Raw genomic sequence first — 15,282 nt, forward strand, 5'->3', positions numbered from 1 at the left:
TAAGAGATTGATATCGGAGATAGTTCATATCAAAAAATAGAAACACGGGTTAAATAAACAGAATGATACAGATTCTCTGCCAGATTCATACCTCAACATTATTCAATTTCTTTCCCTTTCCTAGTTTGTCCTCTCTGTGTGTGTGTGTGTGTGTGTGTGTGTGTGTGTGTGTGTGCCCCCTCCTATTATATATATATTTCTGTCTTTTCTTTATCTCTTTGTGTTCTTTCTCAAAACGTCGCTTGACACCGTTCGATGCAGTTGTTCTTCTGAATATATCTAACATGGCTTTTACTTTTAAAATTTGTGACTCAGTTTTTATTGCGTGTCTCTATTTTTGTCAGAATTACACCGCCAAGATTAATCAAGGTATACATATATGTAATTTATTGGACACTAATATACTATATAACTATACATACTTGATTATTAATATAATTTGTAACGTAATTATGTTGTAAAATTGTAGATCGGAAATAATTTTGATGGTTCTACTTTCACGATACTAAATGAATCTTTTGGACTGAAAATATTAAGCTACCTAATTTCGAATACTTGACCGTTGATAAGGAATACATTTGTTATACATATTTTGTATTTTACTGGATTATTTACATTGAAAATGACCTGACCGAGGTCGAAACTGTCTGTTCTAATTTTAAGTTTAATGCTAAACATGCGTTTTATTGTATCCTTGTTGTAACGTTAATTTAACTCTAAATTGTTTTATTGTAATTTTTTATATTAAAAAATTTTTGTAAAAAATGGCTTGTGTCGCATATAGCTCGTAATCCTTTTCATTTGTTAATTTATTCTCATTGAGCCTTCTTGAAAAGTCTTTCTAAAATAGTTGTTTTATCCTGAAAAAAATGTGATAAATGTATTCAATTTTTTCAATTATGTAATATCCTTCCCTCTGAAAATGATTCAGAAATTAATGAGGTTTAGAAATGAGATTTAGAAATAAAAAGGTAGCATATTGCTTAAGCAACAATACAATATTATAAATTAATGAAGATAATTGTGATAAACTTACCGTCCTTAATTGTGTGTGAATTTATAACTTTGGTCATGAATAAATTTTTGTATCGTTAACAATTGTTTAATAATCTTCATACTTTAATTACTTATCAATTTTACATATACACGTATAAAGTTGCGTGTCACATAATGCATATATTATATATCATTCCTAGTATAACTATATATTAAGTGTTAATTTATACGTAATTATATACTTTACATATGTATAAAAAGATAATGATTTTATACTTGATGAAAAAGTATCCTAGATCTGTTCTCTGTTTGCTCAATTATTATTTTTTATGGCGTAGTTTTTCAAGAGAGAAAATTACAAAGACCTTGGGAGATTTTTAAATGAATCGATTTTGCATAATGTTGATATGTAATGCATGAAATCATAATCAGTTTTATTTTTCCCTCCATAATAATGCGTCTTTACGTCAGATTCCCAAAGAAAAACGTTTAACTTCTATTTATACTCTTAATGAACTTCTTATCATAAAATTCTAACGTCGCTTTTGATTATTCACGTTCTATATCGGTTGTTACATTGCTTGAGTCGCTATAAATATTCGGAATCTTAGTTTTAATTCGAGCTGTTTCATTTTTGGGTAGACGATGTTGATAACTAGCATAGTTTTCCTGAGACATTTCTGCGACGCTTTTGTTGAAATCTATACGACTTTGCTCCCTGATGAAACCACGTTCGCTGACATTTTTGAGCAATTCTATTCTAGGTGGAGGCTCATCACTGGTGAAGTCTATCGGTCTTGGATAACGATTGCTCGCGGTAATCAAATTTGTGATGGAAATTCGCGTTTTATACGGATCCGTCAAAGAATCAAATTCCAATAAATCATCCTTTGACTCGACAGAATCTAAGGGTAGCTTAGGTCTTTTCCGGGAACGTGCTTGACCGAGATTCATACGCCACTTGGTGCTCACGAGCGCATTGTTCGCATTTTCGGGATTCAGTACACATTCCGCACAACGAAGTTGTAAACTCTCCAACTGGGAATCTCTAGCAATATCCTCGGCAAGGCGCTGACGATACTACACAGTTGGAAAATTTGTATTAAATTCAACACATTTCACGTGTATACTCAATTTTTTATGTGTTTCAAATTTATTGCAACATGAATATGTTAGAAAGTAACTATTAGAAAGTAAATATTATGTAAAAAAATTTACAAAAATGTAATATTAACACAATTTGTAAGTAAATTATAGAAGCATATTTTTCAATAAAAGTGACAATTATGATAGGTTAAATTCACATATATATTTTAATCATTTATCTTAGAACTTTAAATACATTGCGTTTATGTTATTTGTTCATTTACTTATAAATTGTATTATTTTGACACTAAGAGATATTATAAATATTAATTTAATATAAAATATTTAAATAACATAAAAAAAATTATGTTATGTTAACCTTTAAATAGATAGGTGGTTTAAAATATACAAGTTAGTAGGTGAGGTGTTCAGAACACCCCAAAAATAATTTTAATTTTATAGTTATATTTCCTATTATATTATGTTAAATTTACATTAGTTATATCCTTAAGAGATAGAGAAACGTAAAAATGATGAACTTTAAGACTTCTAGTCAATATTTTTTTCTTCTAGGTAACATTTTTTATTTTTTTTTCCAAAACAATGTTTTACATTACACAAAACTATATTTGAAGTACTACCTCACTTATCCACTTAAAGATTACATTAACACTTAGATATGTTAAAAATTTAACACAAAATTTTAACAAAGACTTAAGTGGACCAGGTTGAATAACGTAAATACAAAACAATGTTAAAGTATCATTTTAAAGATCGCGTTGTGAACAACACAAATAATTAAGAATAAAGACTAAGCGGTCAAGCTGGATTTTAATGCTAATAACAATTCGTATAAAAGAAATTTATACAATTTCGATGTAAACTGCGTGCCGAAATTATTTTCTTGCTTATCAATTTAATTTGTGATATTACTACTCTAGTTCTAATTGCGTTTCAAGATTGAAAATAATTTCGACGCTCAGTTTACATTGTGTACAAGATTGCAATTGTGATATATAAATTCACATGAATTATTTTCAACATTGAGATCCAATGACCGCTTAATAAATATAAAATATTTTTTACTATGTGTAAGTAAGAATCCTCGTCGGGTACCACGACCGCTCCCGGAATAGGTATGGCGGGGTCTTCGATTCTTCCCGGAACTTTTTGTACAGATGTCGGCAGAATCTTTCTTCTCGTGGTACATAAATCCGCTTCGAAATCTTCTCGGTCGAACGCGAGGCTCAACGGCGTGACATACACATTAAGTCTCTGATTGGTATTAAACATCTTCGTGATCGCGTATATTAGAACGTTCATATTTTTGCAACGTAGAACATAAATCGCGCCGCGATTTCTCGGGAACAACGGCGGACCGATCCAGCAAGGATCGGCAACATAATAAGCATCTTTAGTCGCCAAAGCTGCCAAAGCGATCCTGTTGCACTCGATGATAACATTACGCGCCTCTTCAAAGGCCAAGTTCAACGCGTCAGTTAACGTTAAGTTATTCTGATCGCCGCTATACAGAATCCCGCATATACTCGTATCGAAATCAATGGTCCATGAGTGTGGAAATATCTTGAAGGAAGTTTGCAAGCCGAACCTGTTGTCAGATTTCGAGTAGTTCTGCATTAAACTTTTCAGGCTTTCCGTGTAGTAGGAATCTCCGCAAATAACGGCCGAGTCCAGAATAGCCGGACTCCATCGCGAAGGATGACAAAGATTTCGCATAGCCAGGACAGCTACGCATATGGCGATGCAATTTTTTCCAGCTCGTTCGCCGAATCGACAATCATAAGCGCCGATCGTGCCCCAGATGGAATAAATTAGACCGATTACCTCGATCGCGTAGTTGTTCCAAAATCGCCGATTGGTCTTTGACCTGTCACCGTACTTCGCTTTCTTACGCGATCTCATAATTGAATGCGTAAAGTTCCAGTGATAATCCAAATAGAGCCACATTGGATCTTCCTGAAATTTATCAAACGACGGCGCATCGATGGAATTCACGTGAATTCTGTGGAGGAAGAATCCAGTCGTGCCTTCGTACTGATTAAGGCACATATGTTTCACCATTTGACGTATGGAGGAAAAGATGCAAAGACAGGCGTTGCCGTTGGCACAAGTCTTTCTGCCATCCGTATCGCATTGATAGGGATCTAGATAGTAATAGCAGTTGGTCGCTCTCGAATACCAAAAGCCGTAACAACAATTTGTAAAGTGCAGTATACCACTCGTATGCATCTTAAAATAACGTTTCAGATGGTGTTTCACCTAAAACCATTGATATAATAATGTTTATACATAAAATAAAATTATGTATTAAGAACTAGAATTCTAGCTTCAATAAATTTTAAATGTAATCTAAATTATTTTTAAACTAATTATACTGATTGACATTTCATTTTTCTTATGTTAAGTTGATTTGATAAGGTGTTTCTTATAGTATTTTTGTACTGATTTTTTTCAAAATTTATCTGTCAAATTTATGAGAAAGGCAGGATTTTTGAGTAATATGCATTAAAAAATTTTATAAATTAACATGTTCCGATAATTCACTGACAAAATTTCATTTTTCGTACGTTAAATAGATCTGAAAGAATGTTTCTTATAATACCCTTTGCGCTGATTAAATCTGTTTGGCAAATTTATGAGAACATTTTTAATACGCATTTCTCTTTTGCTTAGGCATAAATATTCATAGAAATCATAAATATTCATCCTTTTTTTGCTTAGATATAAATATAGGAAACAGCTAATTAATGTAAATTCCTACTTATTATAAAAGGCTTCAAAGCAAAACAAATAATTTCAATTAATATAAAGATGCAACACAAATTGTTAGCAAAATATATAAGTTTTTAAAAAGAAATATGTCATATTTACAAAAATCGAAGTCTGCAAGATATATTTTAAATCTAAGAACCAGCTAAAATTATCTATTTAACGAAATTATTGTCAACCAGCATATGATAAATAAGTATAAATAAATAGAAATTAATAGAGAATAATTTTAAAAAATCTTCCTTACTAGTGTTAAATAAGAAATAATAAATTTTAAATGTAATCTAAACTGTTTCAGACAGATTATAAAAATTAATAAATATAAATATATAATGTATATAAAAATAAATAAAAATTATTTTTTTAAATTCTTTTAACAAATAGAGCTATGCGACAGAATATATTAAAATATAATTATAGTAAAAATGAATTTACATAAAATTATAAGCACATTTAAAAAATCAATCACTGTACCAGGTAAAATTATATAAAGTAAAATAGAAGCATTACCCCATTTTTACAAAAGAAAGAAGAAAATGAAGGAAAAGTAATTTTCTTTCTTGTTTTTGACACTCACTTGCACGTAAAAATCATTTCTGCCAGTCTGAGAATTCGTCGTCAACACAACCAGTGGTAACGCGCAATCACGAAGATCAAAGAACCTGTTCATCAGCGGAACATTTCGCAAGATATGCTCCGTATGAAATTTCGGCTCGGCAGGGAATCCTCTGTACAAACTTTCCGCCACTTCGAGAATTCTGTCGATCATACCAGGAAGTGGGGACTGAACAATATCTCTCTTTATCACAACAGCCAGTAACGCGATGAAATAGCAACGTTTAATCAGTGGCTCCAGTAGACTGTCGCGATTGCGAAGAGCTACCGTTCCAAGTATGAAGATTGGTTTCTGTGCGGGATCGATTGGTTTGAAGATCGCTTTGACGTCGTAAGAGTCCTGAAGCTCTTTCCGATAGATCTCTGGTAGAGACGCCGTCGTTACCCTCGGCTCATGAAGACCTTTGACATCGCTGAAATCTGGTGCCATTTTCAGAGCGTGGGATATAGTGATCGCTCTTACAGTAAATGCAATCGTCTGCGGCATGTTGATCACTTTAACGATCATCTTAAGAAACTCGTCAAAGCTGCTGGTCGCAATCATTCTCAGATTTTTCGTCCCTGTGACTGTCCACCAGGCAAAGTAATTCTTGCCGCATTTCGAAACACCTATGTGAGCGGAATGGCAGACGATGATCGCGCCAGTGTAGATCATTGTTTCGAATATTTTCTCGAGGGTCATCGCGAGATTCCATCCCTCCGTGGCATACAAAAATCCGTAGTGTAGCGGCGCAAATACCACTCGAAACACGTAATTCGCTATTTCGAATTCCGGCAGCACTGCGTCGGTCATATCACTCACGGAAGTGTCCTCGTTAGCCAATACGCTGTCGTAGGCGTAATCGGTGGCAGCCTCGATTAAGCCGTCAATGGTACGTTCCGACCAAGAGGCTGGATCATGAATCAACGACCACGCCATGATACAAAGATCGATTGGGATCTGAATGGACGAGTTGTTATGAAATATTCTCTCGGATGGTATTTTTCTCACATTCGCCATTTTTATAAGACCTTGATTATCTAGAAACAGCTCGAACGGTGCCAATGTAGGCGTCGTAATGTCATTCTCCAAAACAATTTCCTCGAGCATCGAGGCTTCATAATGCCGCATCGGCGTAAAACCGGTCACCGCGACGTCACAACGTGGATCTAGTTCTGGACCTGCCGTAACCCACTCGGTTAATTCGATCAGAGACACTTCCGACTTGACTGTTGGCGTTGATACATCCCGTTTTTCTTCGCTAAGAATCAACTCTTTCGTCACCTCTTCTAGCTTCGGGCGACGCTTGATATCTTTCCTTCGTTTCCGTCTTTTCATTTCTGCGTAAGTGACTGATACGGTATAGATACGGAAAGGTTTTCTCACAGTTTCACCAGCGTTTTCTTTAATTCTATCGAGCATGGATTTTAAATTGCGAAATCTCATGAGACAGCAGTAGCCTTCCTCGTTGGCCTTCCCCCTCTCATCACAAGAATAAGGGTCGAACAGGTAGTATTTATCATCCGCTGTCCAAAATGCGTAGGCGCAATTTGCTAACACCAATGTACCAGTTTGATTGTTTTCTAGAAATTTACCGACTACCGCATCAAGCTCGTCGGATGGAGTACTCTCGGGATTAGCATAAATGATTTCCTTCAGTATAATGTTGAAACTTGTATCCAGGATGATTATTTTATCAAATGTTCTATATCCATTGTATCGCAGTTTGCCGATTTGTTGATCGATATTACTGGCGGAAAAGATCAAATAATCTAGAATACTGTCACAAAAGCGATCTACATTTAGCATGTTTTTGGCCAAAATGCATAATATAGCCGAAATAAAGCAAGGTTTGAAGTGAGAAGGTTCAATTCTTGTACGATCCGACAAACTGTGGTTGCCTCGTATTATCTCTGCATCTTCATCCACAACCTTAAAGTAATATTCAGATTAATTGCGTACTAAATGATCTACTTATTAAGTTAATTATATAAACGTTAGCAGAATGACAGATATAAATTAGTTTGAAACTCTGAACTATGATGTACATATATAGCTATAATTATATTAAATAATATCGCATTGTTCCAACAACACAACTCAAAGAATAAAGATTTAAAAAAAATAATTTTTAATATTTTGAATTATTAAAACTTTGTAATATTAATTTTGAAATATAATTTTGATGAATAACTGATTATAAGAGAGTAAAAGTATGTTTTTTCAAAGTATGTTTTCTTCTCTTTTTTTATATTTTTGTTTTCTTTTTACAAGGAATTTAAGAAATGACAATTTTTTAGTTATGTCATTATTGTAATGAGTCATGTTTTGTACATTATTGGTACGTAGCAATTCTATAATATCTAAATCTGTATTACAAAATTACTTTGAAACCAATAATTTCCGGTGACGAAGAGTCTACTTTCTTATCGAAGTATTCTGCTTTAATTATCATTTTCTTCATCTCTTTCGCCTTATCATTTTTCTTGTTTAATGGCTGAAAGGAAACTTAAATTGAAAAAAGCTTTCGTAAAAGTAAAAAAAAAAACAAGTAGTAATAATTATTTATACAAATGAAGAAAAACGGATAATTTTTATATCTAATATTCTTTATATATCTACTAAAAGCTTATTATTAAGTATGTTTTTTCCTTTCTTTATGTTCCTGTTTTTTTTTACAAGCAACTAAAAGTTGATAATTTTTTAGTTAAGTCGCTATTGTAGTCAGTAAGCGACATATCTATTTTGCATATTATTGGTAACGCAGCAATTCTAAAATATCTAAGTATTATAAAATTATACTTTAAGACCAATAACTTCTGATAACAAAAGACCTACTTTCTTATTGATGTATTCCGCTTTAATTAGCATTTTCTTTTTCTCTTTTATCTTATCATCATTTTTCTTGACCAATGGCTGAATGGAAAAAAAATTTAAAGATTAAAGAAAGCTTCTGTTAAAGTAAAACAAATAGTAATAATGTCTATACTGAGAAAAAAAAGTTAACTTAACTGCATTTAGTTCATAATGATTATTTAGTTAAAGTATTTATGTATTTAGGTTAAATATATATACATATGTGAATCATATCAATAAAACCTTGTAATTTAAAACACGTTATTTGCTTAAATTAACAAATATTTATTTAACAGTCCATGACCGCTGTATTTAATTAAATCAACTAATATTTTTTTGAATCAGCAATTTTTTTGTCAGTGTATATAAATAAAAAAGAACATAATAATTTTGGGACCTTTTTTATCTAAATATAGTTTTAAAATATGCTTTTTCTTTTTATATGTTTTTACATGTTTTTACAAGCGACTAAAAAAAATAACAATTTTTAAGTTAAATCGCTATTGTAGTCAATAAGCGATATATTTTGCATATTATTGATAACGCATCAATTCTCAAATATCTAATATTGTATTATGAAATTATACTTTGAAACAATAACTTCTGATGACGAAAGACTTACTTTCTTATCGAAGTATTTCGCATTAATTATCATCTTCGTTTTTTTCGTCTTAACATCATTTTTCTTGTCTAATGGCTGAATCGAAAGAAAACTTAGATTAAAAAAAATTTCCATAAGAGTAAAAAACAAATAGTAATAATATTTATTACGAGTAAAGAAGAACGTAATATATAATTTTGCATACTTTTTTGTCTCTTGAACTATATAATAACATATAAGCTTGCCATGACAAAACATAAAAAAATATGTTTTATTGTATAAATAAGTTATAACTGCTATGTTTTATCACATATATTAATATTTGGCGTGAAAAGTGCTACTACAAGAGAAAAATGATTAAATCAAAACATTGTATGTCTATTATACAATTGGTACCTTTACTTGGATTTAAATATTTTGACTATCATTTTTACATACGTTTTGAAATTTTAACACCTTTAACACAATTTTTTTTATTAGATCTAATTAAAATTTTTTGCAGAAACTAATTGCTCATATCTTTATTGTAGCAATTTTTTAAAATTTTTGAAGTGATAGTTTTTAAGAAAATAAGTTCTTATTTTTCCTAAAAAAGTTAAAAAATTTACAATGTTTTGCTTTGGCACGTTTTAAATCTTTTTATTAATAATAATATGTATATTATTATTTTTTCTTTATTAAATATATGTATATTCTTTAATTATTATATATTCTTCTATTATATTTTTATGATTATTAAAAAATAAATTCACCTGCAGAGGCACATCAAATTGAAATTTCAGAAATTTTAACTTGAATAGAAGTTGTTCCGCATCGGTGATAGTCTCTTTGATAGTAGGTGCTACTTCCTCAGTTTTCAACACTTTCTTTCGCTCATCAGGATATGTTAGATGCTTTATCACTAAAACGGGAGTTTTAATTATCGGTCCACGAGGTATCAGTTCTGGTCTCACATAAGACACTCTCGGCAATTTCCCTAGTGTCTTATCTTCTTTTTTTTCCAGCTTTTCTCGCCCAAGATATCTCTCGTCAATTGCTTTATCAATTTCTTTGTCCTGGATGTAACTCTCGTCGATAGCTCTTAAAGGCACCATACGGATAGGCGGCAATCTCGAGTACAAGTACTTCCTGAGAGATAGCTTAATCATCTTTGAAGGTTTCGTGTCCCGAAGCAACGGCACGATCGTGGTTAATATAGAGTCCATAGGAACATCACCCTTCTTAATTTCCAATCTCGAGTCGATCGAGAATCTCGATACGAGAGATGGGATCGACTTGTTGGCTGATTTTGCTTCCAGCAAAACACGAAGCGTTCCCCTTGGCGGCATCACATATGGCGGTGGATGATCGTACTTCATCTTTTCCATTATTATCTCTTCGGGCAAGCTCTTCAACTCTTCTTCAGTCGGATCTTGGATCTTCACTGTGGAAGTCAAGAGAGCCAAGTTTAGGCGGTAAGGTGCATCAGGCTGCACGGATTCTTCGATTAATTTTGTAGGATCTTTTTCCCTAAATTCATCAAATTCTTTTTGTTCTATTATATGTTTTTCCTTTTCCTCTTCCTCCTCTTCTTCTTCCTCCTTCTCTTCCTCTTCCTCCTCCTCCTCCTCTTCCTCCTCCTCCTCCTCCTCCTCCTCTTCTTCTTCTTCTTTCTCCTCTTCTACTACATCCTTTTTATCAACAAATTCTTTTGTCACTTCTATATCAACATCCAATTTCTTCTCTTCAAGTTCTAGTAAATCATCATCAGTAATTGGAAGAAACTTTGTTTGGAATTTTTCTGTTTTCTCATCCGGTATTACGATTTCCACAGATGACCTGTACTTTCCTGGTTCTATAGCGTCCAGAGCTACGAAATGAAGTGAGAAACGCGAATCGTGGTATTCTAAGATGCCATAAAGCAATTTGATCAACTCATTGAAACGATCCGTTACATTAAAGCCAGCTGAATATTGCCAATGACGCCATCCCTCTTCATCGCTACCATAAGGATTAAAGAGGAAGAATTTTTCATCCTCCTTCCAAATGGCATACATCAATCTATTGTTTTCCAATATCACTTCAGGATACCGTTCAAAGTAACGCTCAAGAGCCTCCGCGAGATTAGCCAAAGGATTTGCGTCGCCATTAGCGACGTTCATTTTCGTTTTAAAAAAAACATCGTTCTCAGCTAGCTTCAATCTAGGAGGTAAGAGAGAGATATCCAAATGACTAGGAGCACGTGCTACTTTTCGAATAACAGCTTTTTCTTCTTCTTCTTCTTCCTCTTCTTCCTCTTCTTCTTCCTCTTCCTCTTCTTCTTCTTCAGCCTCTTCTTCTTCCTCTTCTTCCTCCTCTTCTTCCTCCTCTTCCTCTTCTTCTTTCAATTTCTTTTCTACCACTTTCACTTCTTTTATTTCAGGTCGGCCTTGTTGAATCCACCTTATAACTTGTTTATAAGCCTTGTTGCCTATGTTAAGAATTTGATCTACGTCTAAACATCGCCAGCGCGTCGGATCCTTTAACTTCCTATATGCCAACGCAGTCAAAGCGATTATTAATCCCTGTCTACCTTGTGATCGCAGATCATACGTGCCGCTCATACAAGTCAAGCTACCACGAACGATAAGACAGTGATCGTTTATCAGATTATATCCTCTGATAGAGCCTATTACATCTTCTTCTTTCTCGTCCTCTTCTTTTACTTCCTCCTCGTCGTCTTCCTCCTCCTCTTCTTCTTTTTCTTCTTCTTCCTCCTCCTCCTCCTCCTCCTTCTCCTTCTCTTTTCCCTCTTCTTCTATTTTCTTTATTTTCTCAATTTTTCCATTCTCAATTGTATAAGTTACTGGCTCATCAACCCCCATCATGTATTGATCTATATCCTGCATAAGTTCTGGATATTGAATAGACACTTCTGCAAATTTACGTGACTCTGGTCGTAAGCGTGGCGTCGCATCGATCAAATCAACTTTTGTCGTATCCATTGGTACCGGGGGCGGCGGCGCTCGCGGTCTACGATTTGTACCACTCTCTCGATAAATCACTTTTTCGAACGGCCCACTTGGCGTCACTCCAGTCTTAACATAAAGCACCTTGACTCCGTGTATTAGGAAAGGATCGCTTTCCTCATTGCCAGTATTCTCCAGCACTATCTCCATCACGTCATTTACGGTGCTATTCATGGTAACGCAAGCAACATCTCTCGTAGTATCATGTGTCGTGCGTTCTCTATCACTGTAATCTATCCTGAAACCCTCGTCGTCACAAGCAAATGGATCGAAGAAATAATACGAGTCACCATCCTTCCAGATCGCGTAAAAGATCTTCTTGATCTCGACTATTCCGAGTTCCTGCGTCTCAAAGAACTCTTTTAAGCCGTTCTCAATAGAACTCTTACCCTTCTGCGTTTGACTCGATATTACATTCGCGTCTACCTTTACCTTGGCGGAATACACTCCGAGAATAACATCGCTCATTAAATCATCCAAGCAAAGCTCGAATTTATAGTCGAGTTTCTTCTCCAGAACTCTGACCAGATCGACTAGATAGATATTGGCCTGATTAAAAATCAAATTGATTAAAGCGGTCGTCCACTTGTTAGCATTGATCAGTCGAGAATATATCAAAGCTGCTACAGCTATAATCAGATGTCCTTTACCTCGCAGAGCTTCTGGGATGGCGGGATGCGTCAGATGATAAGATCCCTGTACAATAACTCGGTATTTTTCGCAAATTTTATAACCGCTCGGTCTTCTCCGCGGCTTCTCAAGTATCTTTGCGGCCTCTTCGGCATCTTCTGGTAAAATCATTTCGACATTGCTGATGAATATAGGATAAATTACGAAGGGTTCGTTTCGTACGTTACTCTTCTCAAGAATGATAAACAGTAATCCTATCAAGTCTTTCACGAGAAACAGTTTGGCCGATCCGCTGACTCTATCGACTGCTGGCTCGCCACTTTCTTGTCGCGCCTGACCATCAAATACATAGTAATACTTCGAATCTTTCCAGATAGCTATATTGAGCACCGGCGATGTCAGGATCCCGGCATTGTGTCGCTCGAAAAATAGTTCTAATGCTTTCGCCAGATGAAGCTCTGTCGGATTGCGCGAACGAAACTTTCCAGCGTATGCCGGATCCTCAATCTTAACTTCCACATTAAACTTTTTCTGAAGAAGAAGATTCCTTTTCAAGTCGAGGATGGTCATTGTTCGGCGATCGTCCGTGTTCACATCTTTGTAGGACTCGCAATAAAAAGTGTCGCCGTCCTCGACGATTTGATCGATCACCGCTTCGTTCCAACAGCGAGATTTGTGAATCGCGGTCGTGGCAAAGGCTGCAATCGCTATAGCGCCACCCTGTTATTAGAGCTGCGAAATGAGAAACTGCAAAGCAACGTTTAAAAATATTTGTATTTAAAAAATAATTGCTTAATATTGGAATTTTTTTAATTATAAAATTAATTACATCAAAAAGAATGTATAGAATGCAACGCAAACAATTCGCGAATTCCTTTAATATGACAAAACGTTAAGAAACATTCCTTAAATAAAGCTTGCATCATCAACTAATCGCGATTGTAATTACCTGATAACCTCTAGATAATGGTGAGAAATACGACATGTTCGAGTGAATGAGGCCGGAACGAACACCATACTTGACGCACAATGGTAACTCCGCTGTAATTTTAGTAAGAGAGTAAGTATCGTTCGGTAAATCGAGCATGTTATTCAAGTTCCGATATTCTTCTTCTAGATCCTCATCGAACTCGTCGCTGCTCGGTGCATCATCCTTGATCATATCTTTCGTAACATCTTTCGTAACATCTCCGATCGCACTGATAGTCTCGGCCGAAACTATCTCATTATATTCAGCAAGCTGCTTTATTTTCGCCTTGAATGATTTTGCTTTCTCTTTGTTCATATCGAATGCTGCTTCCTTCTTAAGCTCCATATTTTTTATTTATATAATTCTTAATAAATTTCCAGAAAATATAATTAAAATTACCTGTACAGTTATATAACTCTCTAGCACTTTGATTTAATAAAACCTTAATTAATCAAAAAAGAGAGCGAACCTGAATTAATGAGCGACATAAGCAACATAGGAGACTGCATTTAATCAACAGCTTATAATGTTTACATTTTCTGATATCCAGTAGATATATATATTTCTAAAATATTGAATTTTTAATTAAAATATTGAATTTAATTAAAATATTGAATTTAATTAATATTTGTTGAAAAATGGACTAGATAAACACGATTAAATTTAAATTTTAAGTTAATTAATTTCAAGTTGGATTGAGTTAAATGAAATTATCAACAGAATAATTCAATCGATAAAAATGACTATTACGATCATGATGGAATCACTCGATATGTATACAATATTGTATTATTTAAAATTGCTTATATTATCTCCCTTCTTTTTGATTATTTTAATTAATTAAAAATCACAATAAAATATTAATATCAAATATTATCGATAAAAAGATGTCTTGATCTAAACCTACATAAATACTGCTACTGTTTGTTCATTTTGTGAGGTATAAGCAGTTTTCAAAAAATTTTTCCTTCGAAAAAAGGCGCTAATAATAATTAAAATGCTATCGCATGCATGTACGATAATTTATATTCGCAAATATTAAGATAATTATCGCGAATGAAGAAGTATAGTCACATTTTTGTCAACTGCGAATAGCGAATCTGTGAATAAAAAGCGTCTGTTATGTAAAATAAAATGAATGTTTTTATTGCAATAAAAAAAATAATTTTATAATCACTAAAGAAAGGATAAGACAATTTGTGAATTACATAAATGTTTAATACATGTATCAATAATTTAAATTATAAAATACATTACAGAATAAAATATTTTTTTACAAATACTTAAAGTATTTATAAACTTTCTTAATTATTTTAGCACTAGAAATCAAATTATTATTTATTTTACTTATTTTGTCACATATTCCCAAAATTAAATATATAATAAAAAAAACTCGCTTGTTTCTTGATTATGTATTTTTTAAATCTTGTTTAATCAGCATCAGTTCTAGAAGAATGTATTGGGTATGAATGAATTTATCACACAAAAATGTGATAAAATACTTATTATGAAACTAGGGTATAAGTATTTTTACGAAATACATTCTTGTTGTTAAACTTGATTACAAAAATCTTTCACGTTTCTTCGTAGACACAGGATGAACACGTTGATTGCGAGACTATATCCTGTGTTTGATATTTTATATATGTATGAAGAAATTACCATATTGTAAAGTCATTATAATTGAGTAATATCTTTGCCGACAAATTTACCGACTGATTTTATATGACAATTACACAACATTTTAATTGCTTTTTTATATGCGGTTTTT

General features: G+C 33.3%; 1 protein-coding gene across 1 annotated transcript; it reads right to left on the reverse strand.

The window, feature by feature from the left end:
* Window positions 1–1,488: 1,488 nt before the first annotated feature.
* LOC108721449 (uncharacterized) lies at window positions 1,489–14,097 on the reverse strand. Its single transcript, XM_018445999.1, has 10 exons — window positions 13,981–14,097; window positions 13,491–13,875; window positions 9,677–13,261; window positions 8,946–9,020; window positions 8,306–8,383; window positions 7,941–7,964; window positions 7,854–7,892; window positions 5,450–7,399; window positions 3,169–4,362; window positions 1,489–2,076 (listed from the first exon to the last, which is right to left on the reverse strand). Exons 2-10 carry the CDS (start codon window positions 13,854–13,856, stop codon window positions 1,546–1,548), a joined length of 7,842 nt encoding a protein of 2,613 aa, XP_018301501.1. The 5' UTR covers window positions 13,857–13,875; window positions 13,981–14,097; the 3' UTR covers window positions 1,489–1,545.
* Between the last annotated feature and the right edge of the window lie 1,185 nt (window positions 14,098–15,282).

The sequence above is a fragment of the Mycetomoellerius zeteki genome, unplaced genomic scaffold, assembly GCF_001594055.1.
Source record: "Mycetomoellerius zeteki isolate Tzet28-1 unplaced genomic scaffold, Tzet1.0 scaffold174, whole genome shotgun sequence".
NCBI classification, from domain to species: Eukaryota; Metazoa; Arthropoda; class Insecta; order Hymenoptera; family Formicidae; genus Mycetomoellerius; species Mycetomoellerius zeteki.

Coding starts and splice junctions, on each gene's coding strand:
- LOC108721449 (XM_018445999.1), bottom strand. CDS start 13,856: ATGGAGCTTAAGAAGGAAGCAGCATTCGATATGAACAAAGAGAAAGCA. Junction 13,262..13,490: donor CATTATCTAGAGGTTATCAG/GTAATTACAATC, acceptor CTCTAATAACAG/GGTGGCGCTATAGCGATTGC. Junction 2,077..3,168: donor AGGATTCTTACTTACACATA/GTAAAAAATATT, acceptor CCAACTGTGTAG/TATCGTCAGCGCCTTGCCGA.